The sequence below is a fragment of the Anoplopoma fimbria genome, chromosome 24 (genome assembly GCF_027596085.1).
Source record: "Anoplopoma fimbria isolate UVic2021 breed Golden Eagle Sablefish chromosome 24, Afim_UVic_2022, whole genome shotgun sequence".
Taxonomy (NCBI): Eukaryota; Metazoa; Chordata; class Actinopteri; order Perciformes; family Anoplopomatidae; genus Anoplopoma; species Anoplopoma fimbria.
Window position 1 is genome coordinate 6108224 of NC_072472.1, and position 14406 is coordinate 6122629.

General features: G+C 40.5%; 1 protein-coding gene across 1 annotated transcript in view; it reads right to left on the reverse strand.

Moving 5' to 3' along the window:
* The window catches only part of wwc1 (WW and C2 domain containing 1), a 48200-nt gene that overhangs the window by 21421 nt on the left and 12373 nt on the right, over positions 1-14406 (reverse strand). Inside the window, exons 2-6 of the mRNA XM_054625652.1 lie at positions 12082-12191; positions 11135-11338; positions 10009-10085; positions 9679-9758; positions 2440-2569 (exon numbers count right to left, since the gene is read on the reverse strand). Of these exons, the coding sequence (XP_054481627.1) occupies positions 2440-2569; positions 9679-9758; positions 10009-10085; positions 11135-11338; positions 12082-12191 (601 nt within the window). The remainder of the gene's footprint in view (positions 1-2439; positions 2570-9678; positions 9759-10008; positions 10086-11134; positions 11339-12081; positions 12192-14406) is intronic.

Genomic DNA, 14406 nt, shown 5'->3' on the forward strand with positions numbered 1-14406 from the left:
CTTTATGCAACCAAGCATTAAGAAGTGCACACTTTGCCAAAAAACAACACACTCGCGTCCATACAAACCCACAACTATTGACAGCACGCAGACAGACACACACACACACACACACACACACACACACACACACACACACACACACAACACACACACACACACACACACACACACACACACACACACACACACACACGTGTGTGAACAACAGACAATCTCACAGACACACGGACTGAGCTGTCAGCCGCAGATGGCAAGGGGGAGGGAGGGGGAGAGGTGGGAGAAAGAGGGAGGCAGAGTAGAGTCCACAGAGCAGATTATGTATTATTGAACACATTCTGCTCCCTCTACCTCCAAACCAATATGAGCCAAACGAGTCTGCAGCCAGAATGCCCTGATAAGACCTGATATTTGAAATCTATATGTATGTACGGGGGTGTATGTTGGAATATTGTCAACACTGAGGCCTTTTATTTTAGGACTCGAGTCTAAAATGCTCAAATGGTAAAAAGAAGATTTATAGACAGTTGTTCTACGTTTTCTATTGCAGCCTGGAGCATCAAAGAACATCTGCACTGTTAAGAAACATAAAATGTAATTTATAAAACTGAAATCCTTAATAGAACCTGGAGGCGTCATAATGATGAGTTATGAAGTGAATTTGCAAACTGGAAACAAACTAATTGTCGTTCCATGAGAGCCAAAGATATATCAAACACATTTTATGCTCGTCTCTATGTCCCTCATTACCTGCAGCCTGAGAACTCCAAGTCCCATCATGCAACTTTAATACACATTGCAGGCATGGCTGAAATATGGAGTTAACGCTGCACTGCAATGCTGTCACACACACAAAAAAAGTCGGCAGCCAGGCAGAGGAAAGTCTGGAGTTATGAAACTGGGTGGAAACATATTTTGTGTTGTGGAAGACAGGAGCACAGGAGAGGAGAGACATTTATGAAAATAAAGCATATTGGACCTATTGCCCCCATGCAACCTTGAGCAGTTTGAAAAATAGGATTCTGCTGCTTTTATCTGTTTTATTTTATTGGATATTGTCTGAGAAATGCTTTTGAGTGTTTGAGTGATGGTCGGACAAATCAAGACATTTAAATATGTCATCTTGAGCTCTAGGATGGGAAGTTTTTGCTATTTTTGTATATTAAATATTTAACCCAAAAAAACATTGTAGAAATGTCATAATCAAAATGCTGCCTAGGTGCAATCCTACATCCTTCAATCACATTCCAAACTCAAACGTTGGGTGTTCTGAGATGAAGTGTCACCTGAAGTATCAGCACTGACAGAAATAACAGCCCTTGAATGCACCTCCTAACTCACAGTCCTCCACTCAAGAGTTTATACTACGACAAAAAAGGAAAAGACCTCACAGTTGATAAATGTCGCTGCCATCAGCAAGATTGTTTTTTGCACTTTCCAGAAAACTCATCTCAAAACCGACCCTCACAAACACAGCCCTCATCTTCTCCTGAGTGAACCCGACAGGCTGTCATCACAACGACTGAGGCACGACACTAAAAAACACCACCTGCCTCCCTGCAGCCTCAGCTACTGTCGGCGAGTCACTAAATCTGTTTTAGTGCAGCTGGCCCTTTTCTCACAGCAATATAATGTAAAGGGCTTTAACACGCGTAAACACTCTCCTGGGAGTCGTCTGAAGCTCTCATCTCCTCGCCTCACAGCCTCGTCTCCTACTCGATGTTCATTTCCTATTCTTACTCTTTGTCACAAATCACTTCCTGCCACTGTGGGAGTTATACTGTACCTCAATGCAAAGTCCATCTATGGGTGAATAAGCCAGAGCCTTTCAATTCTGGTTCTTGCCACATTTCAATCTATTGAGGGGATTTAGGGACTATTTTAGACCTGGGATGAGAAGGAAATGCTCTTAAATAGATTTCCCCCTCCAAGCCAAACTCTCGGTCAACCACGAAGCAGTTGTTCAAGAAGTTTGTTGTCCAAACTACAGCGATATAAAATGAAAAGATCAACGTGATGATTCAACCTTGCTGTGATTTCTGACATGGTCCGCGTGGCTCTCTGTATCACATGTCAGTATTTGGATTATCTGTCTCCTCTTTCCTTCATCTTTTGTGCGTCTAAGAGTTGATACTGGAGCTGATCAACTCAACGTCCTGCCTTCAGCGACTTTTAAACAATGCTGAGCTTCTACACGCATAACAGCTGGAGATAGTGTTTTGGTGAGGGGGGGGCTCAGTCTTAGATAAGTGGGATGAGCTGTTACAGAAATATGTGTTGATTCACTAGAACAAAATGATGGTACTCCTTCAGTAAGGCCTAAGTACACTGAATTAGATTTTTGATCTGACTTAATTTGGTAGGACCTATACGACATTCTCTCTTTTTTTTTTGAGTGACTTTTTGGGTTTGTTCCCTTCATTACAAATGTCATTTTACCTGCATGAGTTCCTGTTTCTCCTTCTCTCCAGTGCTGATGGCGTCTCGGATGGAGCGGACCTCGCTGAGGATGGTCTGCGCCTCCTGCAGCTTGTAGCCATATGGGCTGTTGGACACCTTCAGGTCAATCCTGTGGATCGGGAGGAGGGGAGGGGGGGTGAGGAAGAGAGGAAGAAAGACGGGAGATATGAAGGTCAGTTTGGATGATAAATTAGAACAATGTAAGTATGAGCTTTGTTTCAGCCACAGCCCATCATCCTGTCACAATGCCCCCAAATCCCCTCGTTCACTGTCAGCAGCTCTGGACAGATAATCAGGTAAATAACTCTTAATTAGGTGCTTTTTCTAATATTTACAAAAGGAACTGGGTCAGGTGACCGTACACACATTACAGCAACACTTTGACTCATTTTCATACAGTTACAGGAAGTGTCAATAAAAAGCTGTCGGGGGTAAACACAGCCTTCTACTCTGCAGGATTCACTGGAAACGTAGGAAGGTAGAACAACTCGCTCAAGGGCACTTAGACAGCAGGTGGTGGCGCAGCATTGCTCGTTCACTTTCCTCGCACATATTTTTCTTGCTGCTCTTTTGTGTTTACTTATTCTCTGAGGATACAATGTCTGGGTTTATCTTGAGAATGTTGTTAACGCTAAACTGCGTTTAAAACACTCAGCAATCCATTAAAAAAAGGTATATTTTGGTAATTAACTGCCAGCACCACCTGAGAACTTCAATAGTCTTGTTTCTTAAACTTCTAGGCTCAGGGTTCTCAAACACTGAGGCCAGAGAACATGCAAGTCTTTGTTTTCCCAAAATCGACCGCTGCAGTAGCTGATTCCTCTTATCGGTGTACCTCCTCTAGAGGGAATGAAAAACCTGTAGACGCACGATACCTTGATGGGCCAAAGCTTGGAAACCTGCAGCCTCAGCATCAAATCCTGCATTTTCATCAGCTGGGGACTGCAGCACATTCAGCTGGCTTTTAGACTGCCTCCACACTAAGATGGCTTATTTGAATATGCATCTTTTTCTAACTGTTTTTTGCCTTCTATCTACAATAAACCCTTCAATACAGAGTTCATGGGGTTTTTCCGCCGATCCCACAATGTTGGACAAGGAAATAAACTTCAGGTTTCACAAGATCAAAGATTTTATCAGATCTTTTTTTAACATATCATAGACCAATTTAACACCTGTTTTACCATTATGTGAAAGTATGATGGAAAATAAAATGTAACAATAAAGCCGAAAAATATCTATTATTGTATCAATTTCTTTTCAGTATTTCCTGAAAGTATATAATAATAATAATTCCTAATGATATCATTCATTTAATTAACATGAACTGGACCTGAATAAGCAGCAAAAATGTATCTATGGATTAACCAATTAAAAGTAAAATAATTAAGCCTTATTTCTAATTAACATTTTCCCATTGTGAGTGAGCTTCTTAGCTGCTGTATTCAACAGTAGTGACAGTGTTTGCTGCAGGTCTGAATATGTCGACTGAAGCTCCACAAAAAAAAATGATTGAACAGCCTCCTGCAGCAGAATCCAATGTTTTAACGATCACACTTTTAGTTTATAGATGTAAGATCTCAACATGAATAATTTAAACCTAAAATGATTGAATACTGCAGGTAGCCTGTCAATTCTAAGGGTACCTTCTTTTTTTTTTTATTTCACTGCTTTTTGATACTTTACGAGACTTGCACAAACCCTGTTGTTAGATGGGTTTAAATGCATACATTTCTGATTGGATCAACGTCTCAGTGACAACCGGTACAAAATAAGTGACAATGAAATTACTATTTCATGCTGGTATCTCACAACAGAAAAGCAAGAAACGTGTTAATAGCCGTGTTCAATTGTCAGGCAAATTTGAAATTACATTTTGGAATGTTGCAAAAAAGAAATGTGCATAAAACACGTTTCTATCAACTGGCTTGAGCGAACAAACTCGACTACACGGTAGATTGGTCAAAAGATGGTGCAATGCCTGACTGCCTGCCAAAAAACAGAGTAGTAGAAGTAGAGGTTGCAAACCAGAAACCAAACATATTATCTTGGCCATCCAAACCACAAACGAGAAAAAAAACACAGAGGTCTTAATTAATTTGTTTGAATTAGGCAAGTTTGAATTGTTCTTTCATGTCAGCTAGTATTGGAAATGTTTCATGTATGAAAGAAAAGGCTAGAGAAAACAGCTAAATTGTGAGTTCAGCTGTTTGAACAGCACAGGTGTTCATGAAGCAGGAGGTGACTCAGCAACGTTCAAAAACGACTTGAAAATGCTAAAACATTAGCAAAGTTTATTTAACGGTTAAAATGCTTAGTGAGGACAGACTCTTGACCAGTTTGGGAACAGGATTAAATGCTTGCTCAGCTTGTAACTTCTGGTGAACACACGTTAGACCCTGTTTTTTGGCTGCAGGCAGTCTGGGAAGACCCGGCTTCAGGGGGAACAGACAGAAAGAGTTGCTGCAGGAAACAGCCATCAGAGGCAGCAGCAGCTATGTAAACCCTGTCATCAGCAAGTCATGCATGCATCTGAATAACAGGTCCTTCCACATTCTTCAGAGAGGGAAGAGGGGGAGGGAGGCTTGGACAGAGAGAGAGAGAGGGAGAAAACAAGGTACAGAGAGAATGAGGAAGTGAGGGAGGGAGAGAGGCACTTGTCTGTAACAGGCAGAGACGATAAGTAATCCTCGCTAAGTCCTTCTCAAACACGGACTTGTGCTGAGAGAAAACAGTGTTATGAACCTTTTTATAATTACAATCACAATGACCTCTTTCCAATAACAGAGAGACAGAGAAACATCTAACAGATAAGGAATAAGCTGAAGCATTTAACCAACTACAGTTCCACAATGTAAATAGTAAAATACTGTTTTTTCTTGGACTAACAGGTGGAGTCATGGTCTCATGGTCAAGGGAGCGCCTTCACCTGTTTTAGTAAACATCTGCTTATCAAAAAATCCCAAACACAGAATCCCTCCCTGTGTGGGTGAGGGGGTGATTGGGCGAGCTATGCTGACTTTTAATCTCCAGTATGGGTCAAGATCAAAAAGAAGAATCCGTCCTCTGTTAGACCCTCCCTGCCTGGTTTCAGGGTTTCTATAAATCTACAAGTCCACCCCTGAAACTTTCATCAAGGTTTATTTCCTGAGATTTTGAAAAAGGTCTAAAAACACTGATGTTGGGTGTAAGGCCTGGCTCACAGTCTGCGTTCCAGTTCATCCCAAAGGTGTTTTTGATGCGTTTGAGGTCAGGGCTCTGTGCAGGCCAGTCAACTTCTTCCACACCAAAGTGGTTAGACCATTTCTTAACTGAGCTGGCTTTGTACAGAGTGCTGCAGGAATAAGTCCTACAACCGAGGAATGACTTAGCATTTTTGAACTTCCAGTTCCCTCGTCTCAAAGTCATGGGGTTTTTTGAAGGGGGTTTCTTGTTAGATCGCTGAAATCAGGTCTGTTGTAAACACAAGCTTAAAGTCCCAGTGAGTCTGAAGTCAGAGCATCTTTAGCTTCTGTACTGTGACGTAATTCAAAGCGAGACAAAATAGTTGAGGGGTTTACAATTACAAGAGGGATTTAAATCCAATACTTGGCATTTAATTGGACCGCCAAGAAGTGGGCGGGCTTAGCGGAATACGCCGCTACGGAGGACTGTTGTCGCCACACACACACACACACACACACACACACACACACACACACACACACACACACACACACACACACACACACACACACACACACACACACACACACACACACACACACACACACACACACACACACACACACACCACAAGAAGCAAGACGAGGCCGAGATGAAAGAGAAACTTTTTTGGGAGATAATTTAAATACATGCAGTTCAGGGGCTTTTTGTCGAGGGAACCTTCGGGGTTGGCCTACAAAGATACACCAGAGATGTTAAAAACCGGAACAGGATAAACACAAACCATTGGCACAAAGTTGGAAGCACACTATTGTCATACTGAGTACTTCCAAACCTTTCTGGCTTGTAATCCCCCAAAAAAGTGATTTAAAATAAAATCATCCACTAAATTACAAACAAAAAGGCAAAGATTAGAGGAAAATGTGAAAAACATTTGCATAACATTAAGGAGTACAAATGCTCTCTCTGCTTTCCTACACTTATAATCATCTTGTGAAACCCGCTGATGTTCTGTACAACCTGGTTTGGAACATAGAAATATTTCTGTTATTGAACCACTGGTCTAAAACGTTCTTCTCCTTCATTCTAACTAAGAGACATAACCTAAACCTAGAAAAAAAGACCCAGACAAAAGCTCATTGAAGTGTTTGTCCATGCAGTGTTTTATATTGTCACCTTTCTGTTCTACATACCAGAAAACATCATGGCTCTCATGCGCCAGTATTCTGTGAAATCTTAACAGCGGCAGAGTGTTCGGCTGCATTCCATCCTAAGCCTATTCGTATTTATGCAAACAGCGATTGGTTGTTGAATGCCGTCCGATGACTGGAACAGGAGAGGAAAGTCACGGAGGAATGCCGTCCGACCACTCTGCCTCGGCTACTCTTTAATCCTCCTGACACTCTGACTGTGCTGCGTGAGGCAAGACAAACAGACCGGACATTCCTGTTCAATTCAACATGGGCCGACAGCATGTCAGCCTCCCAATGTTGCTAATTTCAAAAACAAAAAAACAAATCAGCCCACAGTCTGACATAAAGAACAAATGGAAGAAGGAATCCCTTTCAAATCAACATTCCTTCCTGGATACACCTTGCTATTTCTGACAAGCCCACTTCATAATCTGAGGAGTGGAAGTAGGCCAGATAGGACGGGTGTTTCCCTTTAAAAAAATCCACATTCTTCAGCCGTTGTTCCATGGGTGCTTTTATAGAGGTGTTAGTGTTTAATGATCGGATGGAATGTGTGATAATGCTGAGGCAATAACTGAGGTGATAAGCGAGTCCGCTGCGCTGCAGTTTCAAGCTTACTTTCATCCGTTGAACTCAACACATTCGCATTTACTGTTTAACAGTAAAAATACCAAAAAGTGCTCCTTCATTTCCACAGTATAAAAACTTTCCTCTGATGCCTGAACATGTCATTGAGAAGGATAAGACAAATGAAAATTGAGAGCTAGGTTGAGATATTGCTAAAATCTTTGAAGAAAGAGCACATTAGAGTGAGCAGAGTAGAAACAGGGGAGAGGAAACACGTTCCAAACAACATCAACACTAATACGGCTGATTTCAAAAAGGCCTTTATGTGTTTTTAATGTGTGGAGATGTTGTTACGATCTTTGTTCAGTAAAACAACAGGACAATGTTTATATGTCTTCATCTTCACCCTTTTTCTGCCAGCAAACAACAAAACAATGGATGAGAGCCAACATGTGTTTTGAGTCTCAGCTACTGAAACCTCTATTAAATCCCCTCGACCTCTTCCCGATCATGTATGCTTTGTTTTAATACAGTCAAATTTAGATTAGATTAGGTGCTCATTGACATGTTTGTTTCTGTTGCTAGGCAACTAAATGAGCACAAAACATTGATTTGATAACAGCTGATATAAGGTGTACATGACTCCTGCTCCACTAGGATGTCCATTAGATGTTACACTGATGTCTGACAATGAAAATGAATGCAGGTGTACAACATCAGCTGTGGCTTACTTTTAATTTGGTGATCACAGACAGAGTTAGAGAAGACGGAAAAGTGTCATCTTAAAAGGAGCTGTAAGCTTATCGTCAGGCTCTTTAAATATGACAGATGTCTGTATCTAGTCTCACTGGTTTTAATATGCATAGTTGGAAAAATGTACATCCTAGCAGCAACCAGGACTTAGCAAAAATCTGAACACAGTTGGTGTGTTATTTGTTCGCTGTCACTCAAAACACATATTTACATTCACAGCAGCACCAAAAACATACATAAAAAAACCGCCAAAGAGAATGAAACCGAGGTCTTTAAGAAAGTAACCACCGGCACATTTCGGTTCTGAAAAGTGAAGCCAATGAGCAAGTGCCTTAAACTTGTTATTTCTTAATAGCCAGCGGGGGTCAACTCCTATGTTTGTAAAAAGAAGTCCGATGTATAGAAGTCTACGAGAAAATGAACCTACTACTCACTTTGCTTTGTGAGCTTATGGTCTCAATCGCTAGTTTCAAGTCTTCTTCATTCCAGCATGATGTTCATTTAGTAAATGATGCTCCAATTCAAAGTAAAACAGACGATAAAGCAGGAAGTCGCCACCTAATGATTGACAGGTCGCTACCACAGTTTTGTCCGGTCTGGGAGTTGTCAGTTTTCTTGAATTGTAACTTTAACACTTTCACAGTGTGTTTTCAGTTTGTGAAAGATAACTTTAACATTTTTGGTAGCCTAAAAATGTCTAAATCAGCATTCGATTGTACTTAGCTCCACCCTCTCGTGTCACTTCTGGTTTCAAAAAACCAAGATGGCGATGACCAATAACAAAGATGGCGACGACCAAATTGACGAGCTCAAGGCTTCTAAACGGCAGTTCACAAACCAATGGGTGACGACGCAATGACTACATCAACGTCTTATATAAAGACTACGCTTTAAGGGGGCCATCACTTAACAACCTCACAGACCTCAACCTGACTTGCATCATTGCTTAACTACACCTTATTTCCTTGTCTGCAGTAAATATGATATATGATATCACAATGATCCACTCTAGAGATCATGTTTCTGAACTGTCAAAAAACACTGCCTTAGTCTTTACTCATGGCCAAAACAGAAAGATGTGACATATATTCTCAGGGGGAAATGACCTATAAAGTACTTGCTAAAGAGATATTTTTGTATAATATATAAACAATTATATTACATGAACCTAGAAGGTGATTTAAGATTGCCCTGACACTTCACCACATAGTAAACGTGTTTTGCAGGCAGAAGATAAACCTGTAAAGACAGAGGGAAGGTCACACATACACTTGCTATTCAAGTCAGATTCTGACTGTCTTGCTTTGCTCGTCAAATTAAATTAGGAAGGCCGGTGGTAGCATAAAAGCGTGAGGCTCAAATCCCAGAGTCGGCTGTCAAGCAATATACCTGTCAAAATGTTCTTCAGCAAGAGTTCAAGGTGGGGGAGGCTAGACAGGAAAGCACACTCTAACAACAACCACCTCCTAAACAAAGAGGGGCTAAACAGCGAGGCGAGGGGATCAGTATCCGTGTGAGGAGGTCAGGATGCAACACTTACTCTTTGAGGGTCTCGTAGCCTTGTTCTTTGTACTGCAGCTCCTGCTTCATACAGGCCAGGTCCCGCTTCAGCTTGTTCACCTGAGACACAGAGATGAGAAGAGATGTTAAGTGTTGGAAATGTTTTAAAGGATAAGCCCGGTGATATTTCATATTTTTTTGTTACTGCCAACAAATTCCATGAAAAGACCAAAACCAACAAAGTGTCAGTCCCTCTGTCGCTTTGTGTCTCAAGCCCGTTGGGTCCTACTGAACACGTTAATCTTAAAAGAATAATTCAAAAATCAGGTATTAGTCAGACGAGGTTGGAGCAGGAAGGAGAGGCTCTTACCCGACTTTTGGCTGTGGATATTTCTGCTTTTAGGATGTCTGGGTCATACTTGCTGGACGACGACGATCTAGAATTCACTGCAGGAAAGGAAAGAAGAAGAAGAGGAAAGAGAGGTGTTAAAGAACGGCCCATTCTATCCTTCTCTCATTTGGTTATTTCACAGCTGTTTTTGTATTTCACCACAGAGAGATGACGGAAGAAACCTCTGGGCCCAAGAGACAGAGACATCATCACAGCCATAAACTAAAGTCTCTGTTAAAATCTGTTAAATTACATAAATCTCACGAGATATGTCAACTTGTATTTTTCTGCCAGGACTTTAAAAGAAAAAGTAAACTATCACAAATAAGGAACTATCTACCTTTCTGATGTTAATAACTTTTTACCCTCTTCTAATAGAAAATAAAGAAACACTGATGGCAAAAGAACCCCACAAAGCATTCTACAAACTTCAGCCTGAAACACAGAATTTGTTTTCTGATTTGCCGAGCGAATCATCTGAAACTGACATAACACTGCTGCTTATCCTCTCTCCTCCGCATGACCTTCAGAATAACATCATTTATGTTTTTCTGAAATCTTTTTATATGTATAAATGTTTTCATCAACATTATCATTGACAGAATGTTCACTTATTCAGTGATTGCAAATTTCAGTGATTGCAAATTTCCCCGCTGCGGGACTAATAAAGGATTATCTTATCTTATCTTATAATGAATGTCGAATGTAGCAGAGAAAATTCTCACGTGTGATTGAAACTTTTCTTTTATTATTGACTTGTTTTTGTGTGGTTGATTGACCCAGTAGAGGACCGGTTTGCAGTGTACTCACATTGGTCTTGTTTTTAAATCGGGTGGCCACAATAACTAACAATTTTTAAGTTTTGTAGTTTGACAGAGCATTGTGCCTTTTTTTTGGGTTGGGGGGAATCCATTTCTGTTGTTACGGACAACTCAGCCTCCAGTATCACCTGCTGTGTGTTACATTGAAGTCAGATCCAAGTAGCACGTCCTTATTAGTTTTTCCGCTTCCAATTCTCACTTCCAAAAATGTCCCTAAATGTTAAATAACCCGAGCTGCACCATGTCTGTGGTTTCTCCTCCCTCAGTCCCTCCACAGTACTCACAGCTGGTCTGTGACGTGGACTTGTCCCGCCACGCATCGTTGAGCTGCCGGTACTCCTGCTGCGCCAGGCGGAGCCTCTGCTCCTTCACCTGGTAAATCTCCTTCTGGGCGCTGAGTGCGTCGCTCGCCACAGCCAGGTAGTCCCGCAGCATGAACTCCTGCTCCCGCTGCCACTGGGCCCGCGGGTCCTCCAGCTGGGTGCTCTCTGGAGGAAAACAAGGCAAAGGGGAGGAAGAAAATTATAAGATTAGATAAAATAAGATAAGATAGAAGTTTATTTAACCCAAAGGAAGAGTTTCATTAAAGATTACAACCCAAGAATAGCAAATAATAAAATAATAAAAACATAAAGTTATATGGACAATGCGTGGAGAAGGAAGAGGATTTAGGATTTGAGCATATTTGTGTGTTTGCACATTTATATTGAAATTGTGATGATCAGCTTCACATCGCTGTCTGTGTTGTTTAAATCAACAGATGTCTGTGGTCAAATTCCAGTTATTGAATATTTTCCAAAAACGTGTCAAACATGACGTGTTTGACACATGATGATGAGTTATCAGACTTATCTCATTACTTGTAGTAATTGTGGTTAACTTTTAACAATGAATACATTTTAGGAGTTGACATAACAATGTCAAAGACTGATAAGACACTTCCTGATTATTAGAACTGATGTATCCAAGTGAGCAATTCAAACAATACAATTACACAACCAGTGGACTATTGAAAAGTAATGGCTTCCTAATTTCATTGAGGATTTTTGTATTCTTTAGGTTTCTGTTTACGGAAAGAATAGGTTAAATGACATACATCAGACATACAGTTAGATGTAGATAGTAGGTAACAGGGAAGCGCTTGAGGAACAGGAATGAGATGGGGAGGAAATGGAGAATAAAGATAAAGCCATGAGCAGAAAGAACAGGTCAAACCAAACACTACACTCACTGGTGTTGTGGTCGACATAGTACGCTCCGACGGCGGGGTCGTACGCCTCCTCCCAACCGATCGGCAGCTCATCCCCGATGCAGTCAGCAAACGTCAGAGGCTTCGTCTGCCTGAAGACAAACAGAATCAGAAAACAGATTCAGAAACAGAATCAGAAATAGATTCAGAAACAGAATCCTCTGCGCCGTGATCAACAAACATCGCAGACCTCATCAGTCTGAGGGACGGAAATAACATCTCTATTATAAATCACAATATTCAGCTACACATATATGTTCATACCTCTGGTATGGGGACGTATACAATATTTATAGAGAACAAAAGAGTGAATGAAATAAAACACATACACAGCATTGAAAGGTCAATATTTAGTAGAACCAGACAGAACATGACCAGACAGCATTAATCACCAACAAGCGGTGGTGATTTTCGAGGGATTGTGGGTAACTTCAAGATTTTGCAAATGAAAAATCAAATGAAAAACAAACTGTTATTATGCAATACCTCCAACTGAGGGTATAAGTTAACCTTGGAATCAAAAGCTGATGCTGTTTGTGCAAAAGGCCCGGCAGCACATGTACTTTTAATGGAAACTGAAAAGTTTCCACCATTGACACCACCTGTATGGGAATGTTTTGTTCTTTAACCCAACCTGACCCGTCTCTAACCTTGAGAAACAGGAACAGATAAGAAGGTATTGGAAGAATGTGCAGTAAAATTGCAGGCATAAATCTATAAGACCTCTCCAAAGTGTACGAGGTTAAGAGTCAGAAAGACGGTCCGGTCAAAGCTTACAGATCTTAGTCACGCTTTGATCAGTGAGTTCAGGCTTCTTTTTATCTGGTCCCAGATTTAATCTGCCAAGATGCAGAGATGTTTACAAGTATCAAGTCTTTGAGCTAGAGTCCAGGTCAAGTCTCAAGTCTCTGATGGTTCTAATGGACGCTCAATCATCTGCTGCACGCCATCTGGTCTGCTTAGAACATGGCAGAGCTGTGTCACAGACTGTACAAAAAAAAGCCTTTGTATTATTAAAATGCAAAACATCACCTCATACAGTTGCCATGTGCATGAACACGACCAAGCCGTTTTTGTACCAGGCTGTAAACATGTTTATTTCTGCTGTAAACATGTTTATTTCTGCTTTAAACATGTTTATTTCTGCTGTACACATGGGGCACCAGAGGTTGCTGCCTTGAAAATATATCACAGAGATTCAAAAGATGTACTGTATCATCACTCCTTTATCTATGAGCTTACACAATCAGCACTGATAAGTTGTTTGGTACACGATCACTTTAAAAAGCGTATTACAAATCACTATTTAAAAAAAACACACCATGACATTTCTTCCTTTAAAGTAAACTACTGTACTTTGCCCCTATATGTATATTGACTAATGTTACTCAGGGTAACAAGAACATATTGCTAACATTATTAGGCAATAATAACAGTTCTCTGTTTTTCAATTCAACAGTTAAAGTACAACTGATCAGTATAATTATACACTGGTTCTCCAACTGACATCCCTAAAGACTCTAAAAACTCAGAGATGTTTACGAGTCATTTTTTGCAAGTCCAAGTCAGATCTCAAGTCACTGTGTGTGAGACTTAATGGCTACTTGGACCCAATCTCTGCCAAGATGCAACAGCATAGAATTAAGAATCCATTGGTTCTCGCTGTTATTGGTCTGTTGAATAAGTTGTATAAATTGTAATCAGTTTGTGTGCCGCTTAGTGCGATGACTGTTTAACTGTGTAACAAATTGCCCTTCGGAGATTATAAATATTACCTCACCTCCCTTTCCTAACAAAAATGTGTCCAAACTGGTACAAGTATGTGTGTGCCTGCACCTCTGAACAATACAAACTCACTTGAACCCTCTAATCACACCCATAAGCTTTCTAACATGTGACAAAGCATTTCAGGTGTGTGTGTGTGTGTGTGTGTGTGTGTGTGTGTGTGTGTGTGTGTGTGTGTGTGTGTGTGTGTGTGTGTGTGTGTGTGTTTGTGTGACAACAGAAACAGTAAGATAGCTCATTTTAAAATACACTAACTGTGCCAACTTTCCACACAAATTCAAAAACAGTAACTAAAGATATAAACTAGGTAGAAAAGGGAAAGGAAAAAATAGTGTGTCATGTGATAATAATGAACATGTTAAGCCAGATTTTAATAATTCATACCAGACTGACAGTTGCTTTTGACACAAAAGCAGTTCTCAAACAACTAATCAGTGACAATTTAGATGATGGTGTCATTATGAATTATATCATAATAGCTGTATTCAGCTTTACAAATGTTTAAAATTACAGTTTTTCTGT